Source organism: Quercus suber, unplaced genomic scaffold, assembly GCF_002906115.3.
Source record: "Quercus suber isolate HL8 unplaced genomic scaffold, Cork oak 2.0 scaffold_473, whole genome shotgun sequence".
Taxonomy (NCBI): Eukaryota; Viridiplantae; Streptophyta; class Magnoliopsida; order Fagales; family Fagaceae; genus Quercus; species Quercus suber.
The window spans coordinates 282,848-307,352 of NW_027069924.1; the positions used below are offsets into that span (position 1 = coordinate 282,848).

Sequence of the window (24,505 nt, forward strand, 5' to 3'; positions counted from 1 at the left end):
AATGGGATTAAATAATAATCTGAGGAGACTAAAAATTCTATAGTGGATCATATGTAAACAATGGTACAAATATGTATTCACAGTACTTGAGGTTTTTTAGTGTAACAAACCTCCCTAAGATTTTTTTAATAAGAAGATATAAGAGATTTTGTGTCAACAGTTTACACATAAAGTAGTACTATAGTTTTTTTTTAAAGTATTATGCTCAAAACTTAATGGGGTTTTATCTATCTTTTAGGGGAAAACCGAAGTGGTTTGTTTATTTTTCCAATATTTGTCTATATCCATTATTCACTCTTTCAGATTAATAAAAATTAACAAAATAAACTTTAAGATCATGCAAAATTATCAAACTGACTGATCTATCCAACTCAAAACATCAGAGAAAACTGAGACTTAAACACCATGCAATATATATGTGTGTGTGTGAATCTGTTACTACATAATATAGCATATATACCAATGATTCTTTCTTTTCGATTAATAACAATTAACAAAAGAAACTTAAACGCAAAGCAATATAAATCATCAAATTGACTGATGCATTGGAGTAGAAAAGAACAAGTTCAAGTTTCAACCCAAAACAATCAAAGAAAAGTTATAAAGGATGTTTGGAGAAGAACCTGCAAGCCACTCGGGGCTGTGGTCATAGAGTTGAACATCCACAATCCGATTCCAAGGCAAGGAATGATTCAAGACCTTCCTTGATGTAGGACACAATTTACTATTTAATTATTGTAATTTATTATTTTTGGTATTTTATGTAAAAAAAAAACGTTATTTTAGGTTTAGGTGATTTATTTCCTTGTTTTTAGGTGCATTTAATGCTTTTTTAGGTCAAATTTGATTCCTGTTATGGTTAGGTATCAATTAGGAGTTATTTTATATTGTATTTTCTTGTCTGTCAAGTTTTAAGGAGCCCTTAAATAGGCCCCTAAGTTTGTAAACGTTTTTCATAGACTTTTATCAATAAACACAGACTTTTGTCAAATTTTCTTCTGATGGATTCCAGTTTTATCTCCTTGTGGATTCAGGGAAACCCCTCGTGGATTCGAGATTTACTACCAGAAACTAACAGTTTAGTTTCTGTTCCATCAAGAGAGCATCGTGTGTGCTTCTCTTCAGGCTTCCGCTACATCATTCCTGATTAAGTAATGCATGACTTGATCAAAGTCGGCGGGGCTGAACCTAAGCCCTGGTGGGGGTTCCACATGTTCAAAGCTGTGGTACTCCTTCTCTGCTCCCCCATCAAAATCATTGAGGAGTCTGTGTAAATCCAACTCATCCGCCTCTTCTAATTGAAACTTTTTCTCCTCTAGTTTTTCCTCATCTGGATGATCAACCACACTAGGAGATGAATGTGTTGTATGGTTTATATCGGGAACCACTTGGGTTGTTATGTCAGAAACCATCAAAGTCTGCTGTTTTTGCTCATGACTAAACTCCATACTGCTCTCTGGAGAAATAGACATTGCCACAAACTAACTTTGAAACACACACTCTCTCTCTCTTTTATCAACCTTGAAAGGATAGGATTTCTGATAATTCCAAATTTAATCCAATCGATTATCTTTAGAAAAAATGGTAAGAAATAATTGATAAGTCCAAGTTTAATAAAATCAAAACTGAACATCAATGATAATTACAATTTATACAAGGTTGACTGGACCCATCACAAAACGAGTAAATATCATAGGAATAGCAACTTCTTGTAGTTCAAACATCTCTAACTCGTGTACATATTTATGATATGTACCAAACATAAAAGATAAAGATGGGAGTGTTACACTTTTTTTTCAAATGTAAATCTTCTTAAAAGATGTCTCTGAGCTCAAGTAAAACACTGAACACAAGTTATCTTTCTATCACGCAATACAGCAATAGTGATATCATATATAAGTTTTTACCTACTTCGATTTTACTTAGGAAAATTGTTAGTTTACATTGCATTATGAGTGTATTGTAGACTAAACAAATGTGTGCAACACTGCACTTTTATGCAAACATGTACAATATTATAACTTTTTGCAAATGTGTACAATGTTGTACACATTTATTTAATCTTACATTGATATTACAATGTAAGCCAATAATTGTTCTTTTACATATATAATTGGAATGATTTTGTGATTCAACATTTTATATATAAGGGGGAAAAGGAGAAACATTATTTTATTATTCCAAACGCAGCAAATAAAGAAATATAGGATAAGTACTTTCCAAAAATGAAAATTTAGGTGTATATTTTTTGGATGAATCAATGAGAGATTTATTAAAAAGAAACCATCAAGTCCATATAGCAAAACAGACCAGTCAAAACAGGGGCAAAATACAGAACAGGATAGAAGGAACCCAAAGTGATCAATCAAACTTTACAAGCCCTGGCCACAACTCAAAGAAACAGAATCCTACACAATTCAACTCATGAAACAGAGAGAAACAGAGCACTGCTTGGTTAACATCCTGATTCAGTAATAGACTTGAGGACTTGAACTGTCCAACCTTAAATGAATTATCAAATACAGATCCTGTTACCATTTCAAAATTTCAATTCCTAAAATATTATTTGTTCAAAATACGTCTTGAGATGAATCAAAAACCAGGACTTACAATCAGTACAAAACTTTAGCAAAGAACATATACTGTTCATTAAGTTCAAAATTGCTGCAACACTTGTTGGGCTGTACTAGAGGGACCAATCACCATTGTTTTTTGGATGATTCAGTACACTTTCATTGATGAGAAACAGGAATTACACAACAGGCCAATACAGACCAAACACAGGAACAACAGGTATAGAATCCTAAACAAAACAACAAAGCTAATTAGCCCTGACACACAAAACAACTCCTGTACACCCAAGCCTACTAATTGAAACCAAAAAGAAAAGGAAATGCCAATGACAGAGACAATTACATCACTACAGAGCACCTACTGTAGACTAGATTATTTGATGAGAGAGTCGTCTGGTCATCAATTACAGCAAACCATAGCATTCTACACTCCATTGTGAGGACCATTCACCTTCTCATTTGCAAACTACCAAATAGAATCTTCAGCCAATGTAATTAGAAATGGTGAAACCGTTACAAGCTATGCTAAACATTAGAACCGTAGAACTTTGGTTAGCTAGTATCATGCTAAACATTCATAGAACCACTAAATTGCTAGCAATCATTCACAAGCCTTCTTGTCATCCCTTTTGTCATCTGAAGGCTTCTGGCGCTTATTCTAGACACTATCAACTTCTACTGTTTTTGGATCAACCTTTGCCTTTGGCTCATTTCCATCATTAGTATGTGAAGATGTGGAACAATCCTTTTAAGTTTGTGTCTCGCTTGATTTCCCCTTATGATAAATCCTACACAAAGTCCATTTATCCATCTAGAAGACACAAAATTCAGTAAGGGTTAGCTCTACAATAGATGACAACAGCGATGTTTGAAAAACAAAAACAGAAACTCAAATAACTCTTATAATATAAAAGTTAAAAAAATTGAAAAAAAAAAAAAAGAGAGAGAGGATAAAATCTACTTACATGAGAATCACTAACTCTATATTCATGCATGATCCAATTGGTCTTCTTACCTGGTCGACGGCCTTCTCTTTCATACTCATAGAAAACAAGTTGCTTCTTATACCCAGCTGCAATTTTGTCTTGGGTTTCATGATTTTCTTTTCAGCTCCACTGACCTCCCAATATCCATCAAAAGCTTCTTGATTTGTATATTTTGATTTTCCTTTTGTATGCTTTCGTTTCGTTTGAGTAAAAAAGTACCATACATTTTCTCCGTCATGCCCATGGTTTTCTGTTAAATTATCCAAAAGTTAAAAGCGAGCTTAAAAAATTGTTCATGAATAATCTTTTTTATACATGTTTTTCTACGCCAAACATACAGTACTATTTCTTTACAAATATCATAACACAAATCAATTATTTTGAATATGTGATGCACCCATGATATGCACAATAGTTTCCACTTGAGTGATTCATCACATTAGTTTGAAGTTTATAAACTGTTGAGTAATTTTGAAAGACATTGCAAAACTATTAAAGAACAATACATTTTCTCCGTCATGCCCATGGTTTTCTGTTAAATTATCCAAAAGTTAAAAGCGAGCTTAAAAAATTGTTCATGAATAATCTTTTTTATACATGTTTTTCTACGCCAAACATACAGTACTATTTCTTTACAAATATCATAACACAAATCAATTATTTTGAATATGTGATGCACCCATGATATGCACAATAGTTTCCACTTGAGTGATTCATCACATTAGTTTGAAGTTTATAAACTGTTGAGTAATTTTGAAAGACATTGCAAAACTATTAAAGAACACTATTTTCTAAGAAAGATAAGGTTGCAATGTTGGAAGGGATTATATCTAAGTTAAGAGAATTTTAAAAAAGAGATGGTATACACATGAAAATTGAAAGTAGGTTCCATACTTCATGTTTTTGGGAAAAATTAAAGAAAAAAGAAAAACATCATGCAAAATTATCAAACTGACTGTTCCATTCAACTTAAAACAATCAAAGAAAATTAAAAAGAAACCTTGTAAAGCATACATGCATGTAAACTATAGTGACCACATAATATGGCTTGGAAATGATTCTTTCTTTTTGATTATTAAAAAGAAACTTTTACATTGTGCAAAATTATCAAACTGACTGATCCATTGAACTCAAAACAACCAAAGAAAATTGAAAAGAACCCAATAAAGCATACATAATATGGCAAAAGAAACTGTAACACCAAGCAATATATATCACCAAATTCGACTCAAAAAGAAATATGTTGCAAGAAGAACCTGTAAGTGACTCGGGGCTATGTACAGAGAGTTCAACTTCTGTGATCAGATTCGGAGCTGGCAGGTCACGATTTAAGATCTTCTGGATTAAATAATGCATAATGAGGTCGTAGTCAGAGGGGTTGAACCGCTTATAACCTTATGTGGTTTCCAATCTAAATCTTTAAGCAACTTGATGAGAGAATTCAACTCATCATCCACCTTTTCCTCGCCTGCAGGTTCTTCCTTGTGTGGTTGTTCTTCCTCCTCAGCAATGTCAATATCATTAACCTGAACCTTACTCGGTGGTGATGAAAATGAACTTTTGTCACTGTTTTTGATGTGTTCAGCTGAAGATGAACCCATGATACGCGGCTTGTTTTGATGATGATTAGACTCAACACTATCTTCTAAAGAAGAAGATATTGCCATAAATGTAACTTTTGTAACTCACTCTGTTCTTTTTTTTTTTTTTTTTTTTTAATATAAGATAGAATTTCTATTCTAGCTTAATCTAAGTAAAATGTAACTTTTGTAACTCACTCTGTTCTTTTTTTTTTTTTTTTTTTTTAATATAAGATAGAATTTCTATTCTAGCTTAATCTAAGTATATGTGTGTGTGAACTACCCTCCTGAAAACTTGAACCCTGGCCCTTACTTCTCACACCCCACAAGCACTTATACTTGTAGAGTGACCATCGCACCAAAGTTGTGTGGTGGTCTCACTCTGTTCTTGAAAAAGAGAGCTTAAGGCAGAGCATTAATGGCGTGAAGAAGAAAGAGAATTACAGAGGCTCTATTTATAAGCTGATGAAGAAAATAACTGACTTTTGGCGGGGGAAAGCTCCAAATGGCAAATTCTATTATAACACGTGTACTAATACAGATCTAACACGTGTTTAAAGCCTCAAGAAACCAACAAACCGCTACCATGAGATCCATCAACACATTACTTTGTGATCAATGCCTGTACAAAAGCACACTAGGCAACTTAGGCTTAAGGCCAAGGCACTCAAATTTTTATGCTTGAATAATGACATTTGATTTCTAAATTTTAGTTTGGTTAGTATTAATTAATAAAGTTTTTAGATTAATTTCTCAAATTGACTACTACGCATCCTTGGTAGTTGGTAACGAGTAAATACTTGTGGGGTGTGAGGGTAAGGGACGGAGTTTAAGTTTTTATGAGAGAATTTCACACATATATACATTTAAATTACTGTAAAGTATAATTCTCTCTTAGAAAAAAAAAAATCAAATTGACTTCAGTTTTTCTAAGTATTAAATAAGTCATTTAATTCGTATTTAAATACCACAAACCACCGTTCCCATTTCTAAGATCAAACACAAGAGACAAGCAAAAGAACTTCTACACATAAAAGACTACAATGTATAATAAGCTACACCACACTAGTTCCAGTGAAGAAATTTATCATACAATGTATCTCAAGCAAACACAAACGCACCCAATACCATAATAATTCTAACAATATCCACCTCTATTGCAAACTTCCAGGCTATCTTCAGCCATGTCTTTTTGATAGCAATAGCATTAATTAATCTAAAACAGTATAATATTAAACAATGTAGTATTACATTAAACATTATCACAAGGTTATACCTATGCTTTTTTTTTTTTTTTTTTTTTAGAAACAATACTGTGATTTTTATTAAGTTGAAGGCAAATCTACCTGATACATTTCAAAACAAAGGGACAGAACATCCCCCATCCAAACAGAAAAACCTATAACATGTCATGCATGCCTAGCAAAGTTATGAGCTACACTATTTCTTTCACTACCAACATGCTGAAATTTTACATGATTAAGCCAATTAGCCAAGTCATATGCCTCTTTTATGAGAAAGCCGAATGGAGCAAAGTTTGGCACCTGATCCGTTAGGCCTCTGATGACTATGCTGGAGTTGCCTTCAAAAATAATCCTATCAAGACCAATTTCTGCAGCAAGTTCTACTGCCTGTGTGGCTGCCAGTGCTTCTATCTCCACCACTGAGCTGGCCAACTGAACATTCTGAGCTAAAGCAGCCATTGCAAGACCTTGGCTGTCACGGATTACACCCGGAGACCTGCTCTGCCAACATCTTCGAAGATTGCCACATCAAAGTCAGCTTTAAGCCAGTCCGGAGAAGGTGGAGACCATCTTGCACGTTGTCTGGCTGTAGGTGCTGCCATAGTATGCCTTGGTTGTGCAGTCCAATATTCTAATAGTGCCTCATATGCTCGCTGCACTATCAGATTTAGGGGGAATCCTGGTGGAGCTGTTCTGACTTTGTTTCTTCGGTACCAAAAACAGTATAGTATCATGCTAAACATTCAAAAGCCACGAAGTTTAAAGTAATCTGAAAAAAAAAATTTAAAAATTAAAAATGTTGCTAGTAAACATTCACAAGGATATATGGTCATCTGAAAGCTTCTGGTGCTTATTTGGGATAGTATCATCCGTTTGCAACAATGGAGGAGGATGATTGTAGTAGAAATCCAATTGCAATGCAGGATTTGAAGTGTTGTCATTTCGGTATCCACTCAGTTCAGCTGCAGAAAATGGCGAATTCATCCAATGAGGAGTTCCATTATTACCAACCAATTCACATGCCTCAGGTGGACTAAAGTAAATTGGTTGGTCAATCTTCTGAGGAAGACTTCCATGATTGCCAACCATTGCAATTTCAGAAAAGGATGTCTCTCTAGGATAAGAAGACTGGAAGTACATTGGTTGTCCAACAAACTGATTAGGGACGCTGGCCACATTATAAGCTCCATAATTGTCATCCATTGCTTGAAACTGATTAGGGAAGCTGGCCATATTATAAGTTCCATAATTGCCATCCATGGCTTGAAACTGATAAGGGAAGCTGGTGGTATTATTTGCAAGAGGTGCTGGTACATTATTGTTGGACAAATTTTCATAATCCTGTCCAACACCATTAAAATTCTCCATCAGCTTTCTTCTATCATCTTCAGGTAAAGAAATGGAACCGGCATCCTTTGAATGATCCTCATCTTCATTACAAATTCTATCTTTCTTGTTGTAAATCCTACACAAAACACAATCATCCAACTGGATGATACAAAATTCAACAATAGTGTCATATTACAATAGAATGAATTAATAGATGCCAACAATGATGTTTGAGAAAAAATATGGAAGCTTAAACAAAATTCATATAACAATTTAAGAATATAAAAGCTAAAAGAAAAGGATGACATGAACATACCCTCATATCATTTTCACTCCTTTTAGTTGGAGCAGGAGCATTAATTTTATATTCATGCATAATCCATCCAGTCTTCTCACCCTTTAGGGGCTTTCCTCTCATGAAATTAAGGGTCTTCTTCAATCCAATTATAACCCCCTTCTCTTTTATTTGGACGTCAGCTCCACTGGCCTTCCAATATCCATCACCAGCAGCTCGATTTGGTCGGCTTCCATTTTGATACTTTCGATTCCTTGGAGTGAAAAAATACCACACTTTTTCACCATAATCTATGTTTTGTTCTGTCAATCAAAAAACATTACGTTTAAGGTTCAAACTTAAGTACAATTCTTTAAGACTTTAAGTATTGTATTGACCAATAAATAATAAACAATGTAATATTTTCCAATAGCAATTAAATTCAATGCAATTGTATTTTTGAATATAATTAGAAAACCTAATGTACTTAAGAATTACTCCACCCTCGTATGTATAAATTTCAAAAAAAATGTTAACAAATATCCTAAGGATATTGATTTAAGAACTATTTTTAGAAACATTTTATGGGAAAATTATAAAGCAATTAAATTTTTTGTTAGATTTTTATGTTTCTTATAAAAGTGGTGTTAAAACTTTTCTAATATGATTTATTAATATCTTTGCACTCTTTATAATTTTAATTGTTATTACACAAATTCTACAAAATTTTGGTTGATGAGCTTGTAGTATTAACTTTTGGTGCTCAATAAATTTAAATAAATACCATTATTAGCAAAGCATCAATTCCGCCAATACAACTACAAATATTACATCTACATGGCCGCTTGCGTGGCATGAGAAACCGACTTTAACAATCAATTTGATAACAAAATAGGAGTACTGGCAAAGTGGATATTGCAAGCATGTAGACCAACTGAACGTGTATGTAATAAAAGTAAACCAATCCTATGATTAATCTAAGGTTCTCTAGTAATCCTAAGAAATTCTTAGGCAGTTTATTTTTATATTTTCTCTCTTTCAATTATCAAACTCTCAACAACTTTAACAACAATAAAGGATTGTGTAGAGTAACATATGATATAACAAGTTTAATCCAATAGTTACTACATAATATGTCATACCCTTTGACTCTTTCATTCGGATTCAAACCAATTATATATATATATATATATCAAACTAATGCATTGAAAATAATAAGTTTCCATTCAATTCAAAATAATCAACAAAATACTAAAAAGAAAAGTGGTATTTTTAAAGAATAAGAACCTGCAAGAGTGTCGGGATTTTGGTTATACAGGTCAACCTCCATAAACGAGAGCTCAGGTAGAGGCTTATTTAGCACCCTCGGCTTCAAATAATACTTGACAAGCTCTCTGTCAGTGGGGTCGAAACGAAACCCTGGTGGGTTTTGCTCCTTTAGTTGCTCCTCCTCAAGCTTGCAAAGGTCATTCATAATAGCCTCTCTTCCCTGGAGGCTTAAACCAGGTGAAATAATTTCTATGTTTGGGACTTGCGGCAATTGTGTTGTTGGGTTTATATCAGAAACCACTTCTGGATGATCCTCATCTTGTTCACTTGATTTTCTATTGTTTGTACTATAAATCTTACACAAAACACAGTCATCCAACTGGGTGACACAAAATAGTGTTAGATCAACAATGATGTTTGGAAAAATCACAAAAACTTAAAGGTATTCAAACAACATTTTAACAATATAAAAACTAAAATTAAAGGGTGACATCTACATACCTTCATGTCATTTGGACTTCTTTTAGTTGGAATTGGAGCATCAACTAGTCTATATTCATGCATAATCCATTTAGTCTTATCACCATGTTGAGGCTCTCCTTTGTAGAAGACAAGTGTCTTCTTAAGTCCTTTTAAGATGCCATTTTCTCGTATCTCCTTGTCAACTCCTGTGGCCTTCCAATATCCACTATTGGTAGTTCGTTTTGGACGGCTTCCATTTGGATACTTTCGTTCCCTTGAAGTAAAAAAGTACCATACATTGTTTCCATATTGCGGGAATTGTTCTGTTAATTAATCACCCAAAATATCACATTTATACTTTGCTCTTTTAAATATGTTAAGAGAAGCTAGAAACAATTGATTAACAAAAACTCATGAAAAACATGAACTAACAAAAGTTTTTCATTTATGAATTTTATTTTATAAGCACCTAATTCTAATTAGTTGCTATCTTACGAATTATCTTGACACTTTTCACGACTTCGTTAGCTGATAAATTGTACAAAATTAAACATGCAAAAGTAACTTAGATTAAAATAAGATGTCATATTTGGGTTGACACAACTGACATACATGAGTTCTTGTCTAATCCATAGAATTTGTTTGCATTTAATTAAATGACATTTACCAATATACTCTTAAAACTCTAGGTATATAATCTTATTAGTTATTGTGGTTTATTTTCTTTGATATATTGTGATTAAATATTTGTGATATTGAGATATATTTTAGTTTTGAATGATTATTTGCGATGTAATTACTCATTAATAATGAATTTTATATTAAAAAAAAACTTATTTGTTTGGTTTTTCATAATTTAGATCAATCTGGTTAATACTAAAACTCTCTTTTTTTGCTTTGATAAAATGTAATAAATGAATCGATACGACTTGAACCCAACATACAAACACAAATTTTTACCCCTTAGATTAAAAGCAACTTTCAGCATATTTAACATCATGCAAAATATTAAATATTTAGAGAATAAAACATACATGAGTAAACCTACATTAAAAGCAACTTTTAACATATTTAAAAGTTATGCAATACACCCTATCAAATTGATGCATAAACAGTAAAGAAAAAAAAGAACGTATATGTGTTTCAAGAACAAGAACCTGCAAGAAACTTGGGACTGTGGTTGTATAGCTCAACTTCTGCGATCCGGTTCCACCATGGCACACGATTATCTTTGATCTTAAAGTACAAATAAAACAGGATGAGTTCTAGGTCAGTGGGACGGAACCTGATCCCTGGCGGGAATTTCCTATCTGCATCCCTTCTCGCTTGAAGCTGAACCAAATTGTTTATAGCCTGTTCTCTTTGTGGACAAAATAATGATGATAAATTTGTGTAGCGTTCTCTCTTTCGCGATAAATAATTTGTGTTGTTGGTTGGTATTCTCTCTAAACCCAACTCATCCACCTCTTCAGACTGTTGGTTAGGTTCTTCCTCTTGCTCTTCTTCATCGTCAAGATCAGGTTCAGGAGGATCAATAACCACACTTGGTGGTGATGAATATGTACTTATTGTGTTGCTTCTTGGTACGTTCAGGGCTTGGAGTGATTGTGTTGCAGGGTTTATATTGGAAATCATGACTTGGTTTGTGATACCAGGAGCCATGAGACTCGGCTTGTTGTTTTGCTGATTATGATTAGCCATCATATAATCGGCTTTGTTTTGCTGATGATTATGATTAGACTCCATACTCTACTCTGGCTTTCTCTCTCTCTCCTTTTATACTTTGAAAAGAAGTCCACTAAGTTTCAGACTCTATTTTCAAGTATCTTTGTGAGCATAGGACACCTACCTCCGGAGTTATTGGGTAAACACTAAACTCATTATCCTTAGATATATCTAATACAATCAAATCATATCTTCCGAAATAAGAGGACTACGAGAGCAGCGAATAAAAGAAAGAAACTTACTCTAAACCCAACTCATCCACCTCTTCAGACTGTTGGTTAGGTTCTTCCTCTTGCTCTTCTTCATCGTCAAGATCAGGTTCAGGAGGATCAATAACCACACTTGGTGGTGATGAATATGTACTTATTGTGTTGCTTCTTGGTACGTTCAGGGCTTGGAGTGATTGTGTTGCAGGGTTTATATTGGAAATCATGACTTGGTTTGTGATACCAGGAGCCATGAGACTCGGCTTGTTGTTTTGCTGATTATGATTAGCCATCATATAATCGGCTTTGTTTTGCTGATGATTATGATTAGACTCCATACTCTACTCTGGCTTTCTCTCTCTCTCCTTTTATACTTTGAAAAGAAGTCCACTAAGTTTCAGACTCTATTTTCAAGTATCTTTGTGAGCATAGGACACCTACCTCCGGAGTTATTGGGTAAACACTAAACTCATTATCCTTAGATATATCTAATACAATCAAATCATATCTTCCGAAATAAGAGGACTACGAGAGCAGCGAATAAAAGAAAGAAACTTCAAAAAAAACCTCTTTTCCCACGTTGGCTTTCTCTTCATGAGAAACCCACGACGGTGAAAACCTTGGATTTTTTTATAAAATAACTATAAAATTCAAATAATATTATTAGTTAGGCAACGTTTCAAACATATTACATTTCTAACAATTCGACTTCAGAGGAGTCGATTTTAGTGTTCATATTGCCTATTTTTGTGCCATGTAGATAAAGAAATCGAGTTCATTATACTCATTTTTTATACATAGAAATCGACTTCAGTGGAGTCGTCTTCAATACAAAGAAAACGACTCCAGTGGACTCGTTTTCTTTGTATTGAAGATGACTTCACTGAAGTCAATTTCCCCAAAAACCCACCAACACCTCCACTGAGAACCCAACGACAGAAGAACCCATGCGACAGAAGAACCCAGCAAAACCCATGCGACAGAAGAACCCAGCAAACGAACCCAGGCACCGACGAGCAACACCGACGAACCCAGGCGCCGATTCACCAAACCCCGACGAACCCAGGCGCCGATTTCACCAGACCCCGACGAACCCAGCAACACCGACGACGAAGCATGAAGAATCCAGGCGCCGCGCGATTCTAACCAAACCCCGGCGAAAGCTTCAGGTGATCGAATCGGATTAGTGGAGGAGAACACGCTCAGGTACAGTCCGTTTTGGATTTGATTTCTTCTGGGGTTCTTCTGGTACGAGCAACACCGAATTTCTACACAGAGAAATCGACTTCAATGGAGTCGTTTTCAATACAAAGAAAACGACTCCACTGGAGTCGTTTTCTTTGTACTGAAGACGACTCCACTGAAGTCGATTTCTATGTATAAAAAATAAGTATAATGGACTCGATTTCTTTATCTACGTGGCGCAAAAATATGCGATATGAACAGTAAAATCGACTCCTCTGAAGTCGAATTGTTAGAAATGCAATATGTTTGAAACGTTGCCTAACTAATAATATTGTTTGGGTTTTGTAGTTATTTTCTAAAAAATCCCGAAAACCTTTGCGCCTATCTTGTATAGGCAGCCTCTCTTTCCCCACACCGGTGGAACACTCCTCCTTTTTTCTTCCTTTTTACCCACATCCTCACATGGACGACATCACAGGGAAGTGTGCGAGCTTATCACTGAACACAAAGGAAGCCCAAACAGTCAGTCTTGCCCCTGACGTTGTGAACAACAGCAGAATCCTTGTTGCTCGGCTCTTCACAAAACGTCGTGTTAACGTGGAAACCTTAGTGCGAACTCTCAAAAGCATGTGGCGCCCTGTTCAGAACTTCGAGGTTCGTGACCTTGGCTCAAACACAGTCCTGATCATCTTCGACGATGACGCTGCGCTGATGAAAATCCTTACACAAGGGCCCTGGTCTTTTGACAAATACTTGATCAGGCCGTACAAACCAAAAGACGATGAATCCGCAGATGATGCAATGTTCCTTCATACATCTCTCTGGGTACAAATCCACAACCTCCCTCTTCGACGAATGACCAGAGAGAACGCCGAAGTCATAGGGAATACACTGGGCATTGTGGAGCAAGTCGATGTGTCCACGAATGGTGAATGTCGTGGTCGCTATATACGGGTCCGAGTTCACATCAACATCGATCAACCTCTCTGCCGAGGTAGGTTCGTAAACATGGGCGAGACCAAACCACTGTGGATATCCTTTCAGTATGAACGCCTGCCAATATTCTGTTATTGGTGCGGCACCCTAAACCACGATGAGAAGGATTGTAAGCTCTGGACAGATAGTGGCGGCACACTATCAAAGGACGAGCAACAGTACGGCGCATGGCTCAGGGCCGCCACAGGCAACCTTCAACAACCACAAGCTGTACACTCCTCCGCTATCCCTTACTCCACCCCTCCCCGCACTGCCAAACCAACTCCCACACCTCCGATGAGAACAACGGCTCCCACAGACGAAGGTTCTCACCAATACGATTATTCTTGGAGCAACGACGCTCAAGGCCAGAGTAGCCATATGTCGGAAGACCGGCAACGTAACAGGTAGAACGATAGCCATGAGCTCCCTCTCTCCCACGTGACAACCGGAGTAGGTGAACCACACACGAGCGGCGTGGCTGGTAGTCCCAAGGGAGCGTCTGACACACCTATATCCCACTCAAAAGTCACGTTAAAGCTGCCTATTTCAGAACCTGCAAAAAGCTTAGCTTGGAGCAGTGAGCCAGACCCTACAAAAGGTTACGTTACTAAAGCTAAACTCTCCCAAAAGCAAGTAAACTCCGGAGGTAATGTCTCCTCAAACCCAGCTAAGTCAAGCACCTTGGAAGCAAGTGAAGTACGCCAAATGACAGTGACAAGAGACAAATTGGCAGCAACCGAGAATATGGAAAATGACGTTTTACAAGCAATGGCAAAAGCTGAAAAAGGTCAAAGATTACAATTGGATATTAATACCGGGCCTACACCTATGATATTTGAATATGGAGTGGGCTGGATTGATGACCCGGCTGGGCCCAAGGGAAGATTTTGGAAGCGTATTATTAGAAGTGGTGAAATACAAAGCCTAGCACCTACCACTAACAAAGGAGCCCAAAAGAGAGATGGCCCAACTCCCTTACAGGAACTTGACCCAAACTCCATCCCTATGAAGCAAGGAAAGACGTCGGTAGAGACTGCATGGGAAAACAAACATGACATGGTTGGCGATATGGCGGAGGCTGCTATGTAGCCCCGCCCAACCCAATGAGTATCTTATCCTAGAACTGCCGAGGGCTTGGGAACTCTCGGTCAGTTCTTGCGCTCACCAAAATGGTGAAAGCTGAAGCTCCCCTTTTGATCTTCCTTGTGGAGACAAAAGCCAACATAGCACATATGTCAAAGATTCAGAGAAAGCTAGACTACACGCAAGGAATAATAGTCCCAAGTGATGGGAAAAGTGGTGGTCTTGCCCTCTTATGGAAAGCAGGCACAACTGTTTGGACCCATAAATATTCAAACTCCCACATTGACGTCATCATTCCTGACTCTGTAACCGGTCAGCATTGGAGGGCCACGGGTTTCTATGGCCACCCTGATACGCAGAAGAGACATACATCCTGGAAGCTCCTAGAATATATACATGCACAGCTTGAACTCCCTTGGGTTGTTTTTGGGGACTTTAATGAGATTACTCACGCTGATGAAAAATGTGGATGGGCAAAGAGGAGTGCTGATCAAATGATGGCATTTAGAGATGCCCTTGACTTTTGTGACCTCCAAGACTTGGGCTTTAGTGGCTCAAACTACACGTGGTGCAATGGAAGACTTGGGCAACAACGTACGTTAATTCGCCTTGATAGAATGGTGGCAAACTCCGCATGGCGAGCCATATTCCATGGAGCAAAGGTGCAACATCGATCCATGACGACCTCTGACCACTGTTCCTTACTGCTGCACTTAACCCAAGGACGTAAAGCTCAGAAACAAAAGCGTTGGTTCCGTTTTGAAACAATGTGGCTACGAGACCCAGCATGCAAGGAAGTTGTGGAATTAGCTTGGAATGGCATTAGCACTATTAGTGAGAAACACACCATCCAAGCTAAAGTAAAAAATTGTCAGGACCAACTACAATGGTGGAACAAAAATGTTTTTGGGCACATTAATAAGCAGCTAAAGGATTGGCAGGAAAAACTTCAACAACTTGAGTCCCTCAACACGCTACATGAATATGCCGAGGATATTCAACGTCTTCGGAAAGAAATAAATGAGCTAATGGATAAGAAAAATGACATATAGCACTAGAGATCACGAGCTCTATGGATGCAGGAAGGAGACCGCAACACCAAGTTTTTTCACTCTACAGCAACTCAGAGGCGTCGAAAAAACACTATCTTGGGACTTCAAGATGACTTTGGTTGCTGGAGAGACAATGCGAAGGACATAGAGACTATTGTGTTGGACTATTACACATCTATTTTCCAATCAGACATGCCATCCACTTTCGCAGTAGTTGAGGATGCTCTTGAGCCAAAGGTAACACCAGAAATGAATGCCGCTTTGCTCAATGAGTTCCACCCTGATGAAGTGAGAGATGCTCTCCAACAAATGCATCCGCTCAAATCCCCCGGACCCGACGGTATGCCACCTGTCTTTTATCAGAAATTTTGGAATATTGTCAGATAAAATGTTACAGAATGTGTTCTTAGTATTTTAAACTCTGGTATCATGCCCTCTGATATAAACACCACACACATATGTTTAATCCCAAAAAAGTCTAATCCACAAAAAATCACAGACTACCACCCCATTAGCCTCAGTAATGTTCTTTCCCGCATCATCTCAAAAGTCTTGGCTAATCGCTTAAAACAGATTCTACCTGATGTCATTAGCACCTCCCAAAGTGCTTTTCTCTCTGACAGGTTGATCACAGACAACGTATTGGTAGCGTTTGAAACAATGCATCATATCAACTAAAGGCAGAAGGGGAAGGATGGTCTCATGGCCATCAAGCTCGACATGAGTAAGGCTTTCGACCGAGTTGAGTGGCCATGCTTGGAAAGGATCATGAGGAAACTTGGCTTCCATGACCGTTGGATTTCTTTGATGATGATGTGTGTCACAACTGTAACATACTCGGTTTTACTAAATGGGGAACCTCAAGGAATGATCAGGCCAACTAGGGGGATCCGGCAAGGCGATCCAATATCCCCCTATCTATTTCTATTATGTGCAGAGGGACTCTCGGCCATGCTTAAAAATGAAGAACTCCAAGGTCACATCAAAGGTGTCTCGGTCTGCCGTGGAGCGCCACCCATCTCGCACCTCCTATTTGCGGACGACAGCTTAATATTCTACAAGGCCAATATGAGTGAGTGTAACAAAGTTTGGAAGGTGTTGAAAGATTATGAGGTAGCCTCGGGTCAGCGGATGAACAGAGAAAAAACTTCTCTTTTTTTCAGCAAAAACACAAGCATGGAAGTCCAAAACTCCATCATAAGCCTCTTTGGAGCCCAAATTATCAAGCAGCATGACCAATACTTGGGACTCCCCTCTCTAATCGGCAAAGGTAAAAAGAAAGCTTTCAACAAACTAAAAGACCAGGTGGGGAAAAAGATAGCAGGATGGAAAGGGAAGATTCTCTCAAATGCGGGTCGAGAAACACTCATTAAAGTCGTTGCACAAGCGGCTCCAACCTATACAATGAGTTGCTTCAAATTGCCGAAGTCGCTATGTAGAGAACTTGGCTCCATGATTAGTAGATTCTGGTGGGGGCAGAAAAATGAAGAGAGGAAAATACCTTGGATTGCTTGGGATAAGCTTTGCAAGCCGAAGGTTGATGGGGGCATGGGCTTTAGGGATTTAAAGGCTTTCAACCTAGCTCTATTGGCAAAACAGGGCTGGCGCCTCATGCAGAACCAAAACTCCCTGTTCCACCAAGTCTTCAAGGCCAAGTACTTTGCAAATGATACTTTTTTGGATGCACAACTTGGCAAACGGCCCTCCTTCGCATGGCGTAGTATTATGGCCGCGAAAGATGTTATTCTTGAAGGCACTCGGTGGAACATTGGCAATGGTGCAAAAGTCCGAATCTGGGAAGACAAATGGATGCCAACCCCGTCATCCTACAAAGTGGTGAGCCCTCGTATGACCCTGAGTAATGGAGATTATGTTTCATGCCTAATTGACCAAGAGCAACATGCGTGGAAAGTGGATGCTATTCACTGTACCTTCCTACCACATGAAGCCCAAGTAATATTAGGCATCCCACTTAGCTCCCTCCCCACTGTGGATCGCTTAGTTTGGGCTGTAACACCAAATGGGGCCTTCTCTGTTCGCAGTGCCTACCATGTGGCCAAGAAGCTTCTTGACAGCCAAGTTGAAGGACAGTGCTCAGACAACTCAGCAATGAAAGCCTTATGGAAGTTGATATGGGGTTTGAAATGTCCGAGCAAAATCCGAAACTTTGCCTGGCAAGCTTGTAAGAACATTCTTCCAACGAAGACCCGACTTCCGCCACATTCCAATTAAGGTGGACTGTGATCTGTGTGAGGAGGTTGAAACCATAGGGCATGTCTTCTGGAAATGCAACTTAGCCAAAAAGGTATGGACTACCCTCAAGATTCACCCACCCAACCAGTCATGGGAGCCTTGTGATTTCATAGATATACTCTGGCTATTCCAGGAAAATCACTCCCATGTTGACTTGGAAATCCTCATTACCACGACATGGGGCATTTGGAACAATAGAAACAGTATTTGGCAGGGAGCCACTTCAAAGACGGCTTTGGGAATCATTAATGATGCCCACCGATACATGACTGAGTATCGGAAAGTAGCATCCCACCCCACGCCCAGGCAAGCAGTAACCTCTCCTAAATTTTGGAAACCTCCGCCCCCAGACTGGTACAAAATAAATGTTGATGCCATGGTGTTCGCTGAAGCAGGGCAGTGTGGCCTTGGGATTGTGATCCGTAATGATAATGGGCAACTCATGGGAGCGCTTTCGAAAATGCTTCTGTATCTGCTTGGAGCATTGGAAGCAGAGGCCAAGGCTGTGGAATGTGGGATCATCTTCGCATGGGAGCTGGGACTCAGACAAGTCATTGTGGAAGGGGACTCACAGGTGGTAATCCATGCACTCAACCGTGGGACCAATACCCCCCTACCAATCCAGCAAATCATCTCAGGGGCTCAGACCTGGCTGCCAAACTTCAGATCATGGAAAGCAATTTTCGCTCAACGAGATTGTAACAAGGCAGCCCATTTAATGGCTAGGCATGCTAAAGACATTTTAGACTGTTTAATATGGGTGGAAGATACTCCCCCCACCATTGTATCTCAGATTCAATATGATGTAATTTCCTTGGGTCTTACCCACGTTGAATGAAATTTACAACTCTTTCCCTATCAAAAAAAAAAAATAAGAGGACTACGTAAGTTGATTAAGTCCGAATATTTTGCACCATATCATAAAATATCACGTCAGTGAATTAGAGAGAGAGGAAAAAAAAAAGGAAAAAAGGAGAGACCGACTTCAATTTCTCTAAGCTCACGTGGAACATTGATCTTCCCTTCTATCATACAATAGTGATATCATTTTTATGTACTTACCCTCATGTCATTTTCAGTTATAGGATGATCAATTCTATATTCTTGCATGATCCAATTTGTCTTGTCACCACTTTGAGGTTCTCCTTCATAGAAAACAAGTTTCCTCTTATGCCCAATTACAATTTCCTTAGATTTGATTGCCTTGTCAGCTCCCATAGCCTTCCAATATCCATTACCAGCTACTCGATTTGGATGTTTTCCATTTTGATACTTTTGTTTCCTTGGAGTAAAAAGGTACCATGCTTTTTCTTCACGGTTGCCGTATTGTTCTGTTAAATCATCCAAAATGTTATATTTTTACTTTATTTTTTTATTATTATTATATATGTTAACAAAAGTAAAAATCTTTTCTTATACATGTTTTTCTACACCAAGCATACAGTACTATCTCTTTACAAATATCAAAACACAGATCAATTATTGTGAATCCATGATGCATCCATGCACAATAGTTTCTACTTGAGTGATTCATCACAATAGTTTGAAGTTTATAAACTGTTGAGTAATTTTGAATGAGAGTTGCAAAAGAATTAAAGAATAAAGAACACGATTTACTTAAAAGACAACGTTGTAATTTGGAAGAGATTATATTTTAAAAAAAGAGATAGTATACAATGAAAATTAAAGGATGTGCTCTGCCAATGATTCTTTCTTTTAGATTAATCACAATTAGCAAAAAAACTTTAAAATTAAACTGACTGATCCGTTCAACTCAAAACAATGCGCAGTAAAGCATACATGTATGTAACCACATAATATGGCTTGGCAATGATTCTTTCTATCAGAATAATTAAAATTAGAAAAAGAAACATTAACATCATGCAAAATTATCAAACTGACTGATAAATTCAACTAAAGACAATCAAAGAAGATAAAAAAGAAACCCAGTAAAGCATACGTGTATGTAACCTATAGTGACTACATAATATGGCTTGCCAATGATTATTTCTTTCGAATTATTAAGATTTGGCAAAAGAAACTTCAACATCATGCAAAATTATCAAAGTGGCTAATCCATTCAACTCAAAACAATCAAAGAAAATTGAAAAGAAACCCAGCAAAGCATACATTTATGGCATGCCATTTCTCTCATATTGACTGATGCAATGTAAAAAGAATTAAAGAAAACTAAAAAGAAATATGTTTCAAGAAGAACCTGCAATCAACTCAGGGTTGTGGTTATAGAGTTCTTCAGCATCCTCAACCCAATCACAAGGCAGGGGATAATTCAAGACCTTGTTGATCACATAATGCACGATGAGGATGTAGTCACTGGGGCGAAACCTACACCTGGGTATGAGGTCTAATTCCGGGTACTCCATCTGTGGCTCCTCACCTAGCTGATGCAGTTTATCATTGAGGAATGTTTTTAAAACCGACACATCCACCTCTTCTAAAGATTGGTTTTTCTCTTCCTCGTCTGGTTCTTCCTCTTCCTCATCTGATTTTTCGCCCTCATCATCATCGAAGTAAAACGTGCCCGATGGAGATGAAGAAAAACTTGTGTTGCTGATTGATGAGTACAGAGGTGAAGTTGGTGATTCTGATTCGTAATTATTAGTGTGATCAGAGTCATGATCAGACTAACTACTATTTTCTAGAAGAATACACATTGCCACAAAATAAAAGTAACTTTGAAAAGAAAAACTCACTATGTTTAGTTAAAATCTTGAAAGAAATTTTCTAATCTTTACAAGTTAATAAGAAGATGATTCACTCTGTTCCTTTTTATATACAAAAACAGAGTAATGGAACATAAAAGAGGCGGGAAACTCTTAACCGCTCTTAACTAATTTTATAACCGATGATTCACACGGTTATTTTGGATAAGTATGAAACGGCATCGTTCTGATGTTGGGCATTAACATGTGCTTGTGTGTGTGTGTGTGTGTGTGTGTCTCTCTAAGATACGACACCGTATGATTGAAGTTTGTGTGACGTCGTTTTGGGTCTTGCACGACTTCGTTTTGATCCCTTTGTTCTTGACCTTTACTGCTATGAACTTCTTTTGGGTTTACCAAGAATTAATACAGGAATGCTGATAATTATATATTATAGAGGTACATGACAAAAGAAAAAACCCATTAATTTTTCTATTTGCATATTTGCATATTTTGAGCCACTTGACACTAGCACTATTCATGGATTTTGGTAAATTATACTCAAACATAAAATTGTGAAATATAATCAAAATGATAAGTAAAACTAGCTTCATCACATGCACTCCGCACGTGCGATGAGGCATTTATTTATTTTAAGTTTAATGTAATTTTTCAATTTTAATTTATCTATTTTTAATAAGGTTATACATGAATGAATTTTTAAGAAACTAAAATTTAGGATTTAAAATAGAGTAAACTGCGTTTAGTGTGTGCTAATTTTTAGGAAACAAATATATCAAATCTGCCTGAAATATATTTATCAAACTCACTATCTCATATATCTCATGATGTTTAGGGGAAAAAAATACAATAAACTCTTAACAAAGTACAAGCCAACCTTTTTGGCATTACGAGTTGTCTTTAAAACTAATTTTTATTCAATTATATTTAAAATTTTGTTTTATTATTATTACGGAAAAGTTGTCACTCGTTGTGTGTTATGCACATGGCCACTTTCCATTAGTCATAAATGACAAGAGGTGCTCATTTTGATGTGAATTGGAGAATGATTATGTAGCACTTTTATGTTTAGTTCTTAGAAAGACTACGTACTACTTAATAATGATTAGTTTATGGTAATTAATCTTCTTGTCAATGTTGTCTTTGGCATTATTATGATTGTGAATTAATGCCTCAACTTTCGTTCAAGACATTGTCAACTTTTCTTTTTCACGGTTTAATATAAATAATTATAATTTTCTTGGTACATATTATATCATATCATTTGAAATTTAAACAATATTATAATTTGGACATAGTTTGATCTGAAAAATAAAATTTTAAATGTAAAATAGACTTTTCCTATACAGTAGAGCGGAAATTCAGCAAAAAAAAAAAAAGAGCGGAAAGAATCTTGTTACCAATGTTTCTTCGTAATTTATCATTCTCTTGCTATTGTTCCATCAATATCGATTTCCTAGTAATTAATTCTATCATTTGGCATCATTGACAGCCATTGCCATAATTTTTTACCACCATAATCTTTTAAATAATATGAGCTATGCTTTTGGGATGGTAAACTAATATGTCCTCTCTCTCTCTCTCTCTCTCTCTCTCTCTCTCTCTCTCTCTCTCTCTCTCTCTCTATCACTTGACAAAATTTCTCATCTAAGATAATGGCTAGTAATCTAAGATGATGATGACTAATGCAGAATTAGTCCTAGTTTTGGGCTTTTTCTCAAGACTACAAGCTTCTCAAGACTATAAAGGAACAAAGAAGGACTATGAGCCAGTTATGTGAGAAGGTGAATTGAGTGGAAGCAAAGTTTGAAGAATTATCTGCCATGAAAGGAACCTTGGATAGGCTGTCAGTAGTTGTTGGCAAAATTCTGCTGAAACCACCATTGATCAAGACCCCACAACAGCAAAGTTTTAGTGTCAAATTTTTGTGCTTGGCTATGGATCCTCAATAGATTAGTTTGGGTAGACACATGTCTATTCTCTTGGACTAACTTCTTTAACTGCACCCGTCCATCAAAGTGTGAGAAATCTTGCCCATTTTTCACTATACTTGAGCACTGATGTAGCCTGAGTTAGGTCCAGGTGTAACCTACTAACATCTGTACTTCCCTCAAATTCAATATCTTTTTCTTCTATAAATTCCTATGGATCAAGCACTAGCCAGATGCCCCACACAAAAACACAATCCAATATTGTGTTCGCACATCAAGGTGCTGGCTTTATGGAAGTCATTGGTCCGGTCTCAAGGAGAGCCTAGTTTGGCTGATGCGGATAAATGTGTTAAACTGGAAGTTAGTGACTTTTATGGAGAGGGATATCAATAGGCATTCTTTGATTGGTTGCATAGTATAGAAGTTTTTTAGATGATCGATAGATGTTCTTCGATATCCCTCAATGTGTCCTATGTTAACACAACTTCCTAGCAATAATGCAATGGAGAGATGTTCAACTGATTCAGAAATTCACAAGAATCGTATTCCTTTAGTGAGATTATTCATTGTTGATATCTTCTTGATAATTCTATTGCTACAAGTGGGTTGGGGTGGGGGGGATTTGAACTCTAGCTCTCCTTATAAAGGTGACTAGTGAATGCCATTGAGCTACAAGACTCTTTGCGTTCATTGTTGAAATCTTACCCAAAGCTCATGCCCGGCGGCATCCCCCCTCCACCCCCCGGNAACACAATCCAATATTGTGTTCGCACATCAAGGTGCTGGCTTTATGGAAGTCATTGGTCCGGTCTCAAGGAGAGCCTAGTTTGGCTGATGCGGATAAATGTGTTAAACTGGAAGTTAGTGACTTTTATGGAGAGGGATATCAATAGGCATTCTTTGATTGGTTGCATAGTATAGAAGTTTTTTAGATGATCGATAGATGTTCTTCGATATCCCTCAATGTGTCCTATGTTAACACAACTTCCTAGCAATAATGCAATGGAGAGATGTTCAACTGATTCAGAAATTCACAAGAATCGTATTCCTTTAGTGAGATTATTCATTGTTGATATCTTCTTGATAATTCTATTGCTACAAGTGGGTTGGGGTGGGGGGGATTTGAACTCTAGCTCTCCTTATAAAGGTGACTAGTGAATGCCATTGAGCTACAAGACTCTTTGCGTTCATTGTTGAAATCTTACCCAAAGCTCATGCCCGGCGGCATCCCCCCCCCCCCCCCCCCCCCCCCAAAAAAAAAAAAAAAAAAAAAAAAAAAAAAAAAAAAAAAAAAAAAAAAAACAGAGGACCTTCTTAGGGACTTTACTGCACCAAATACTTTTCCTCGGGGACATCAATTGATTAGTTTTTCTAAAAGCCTCTTAAAAAGAACAGACACCAAAGTTTCCATTGCAAATAATCTTCCAAATCAACCTAACATCCCCATCCCCTTTGGGATATTACGTATCATATAGACCCATCAGATAATCTACTGATCCTAATTTTACTTCAGGTTCCAGTGTTGAATCCTCCTCATCTTCAGATGCTTGACAGATAATAATAAACAGAAACATCCCTATCCTCACCAATTATAAATAAATCAGGATTTAGATTTTTTGAAGCAGTATCCCACACCATATATAGTTTGAAAAGCAAACTTTGCTTTATCTGGGATGGAGCATATATCAAGA

At 37.2% G+C, this 24,505-nt stretch overlaps 1 protein-coding gene across 1 annotated transcript; it reads left to right on the top strand.

Moving 5' to 3' along the window:
* The first annotated feature begins 13,295 nt into the window (after positions 1–13,295).
* On the top strand, positions 13,296–14,900 carry LOC112000488 (uncharacterized). The gene is made up of 2 exons (XM_024032628.1): positions 13,296–14,208; positions 14,362–14,900. Exons 1-2 carry the CDS (start codon positions 13,296–13,298, stop codon positions 14,898–14,900), a joined length of 1,452 nt encoding a protein of 483 aa, XP_023888396.1.
* Positions 14,901–24,505: the final 9,605 nt, after the last annotated feature.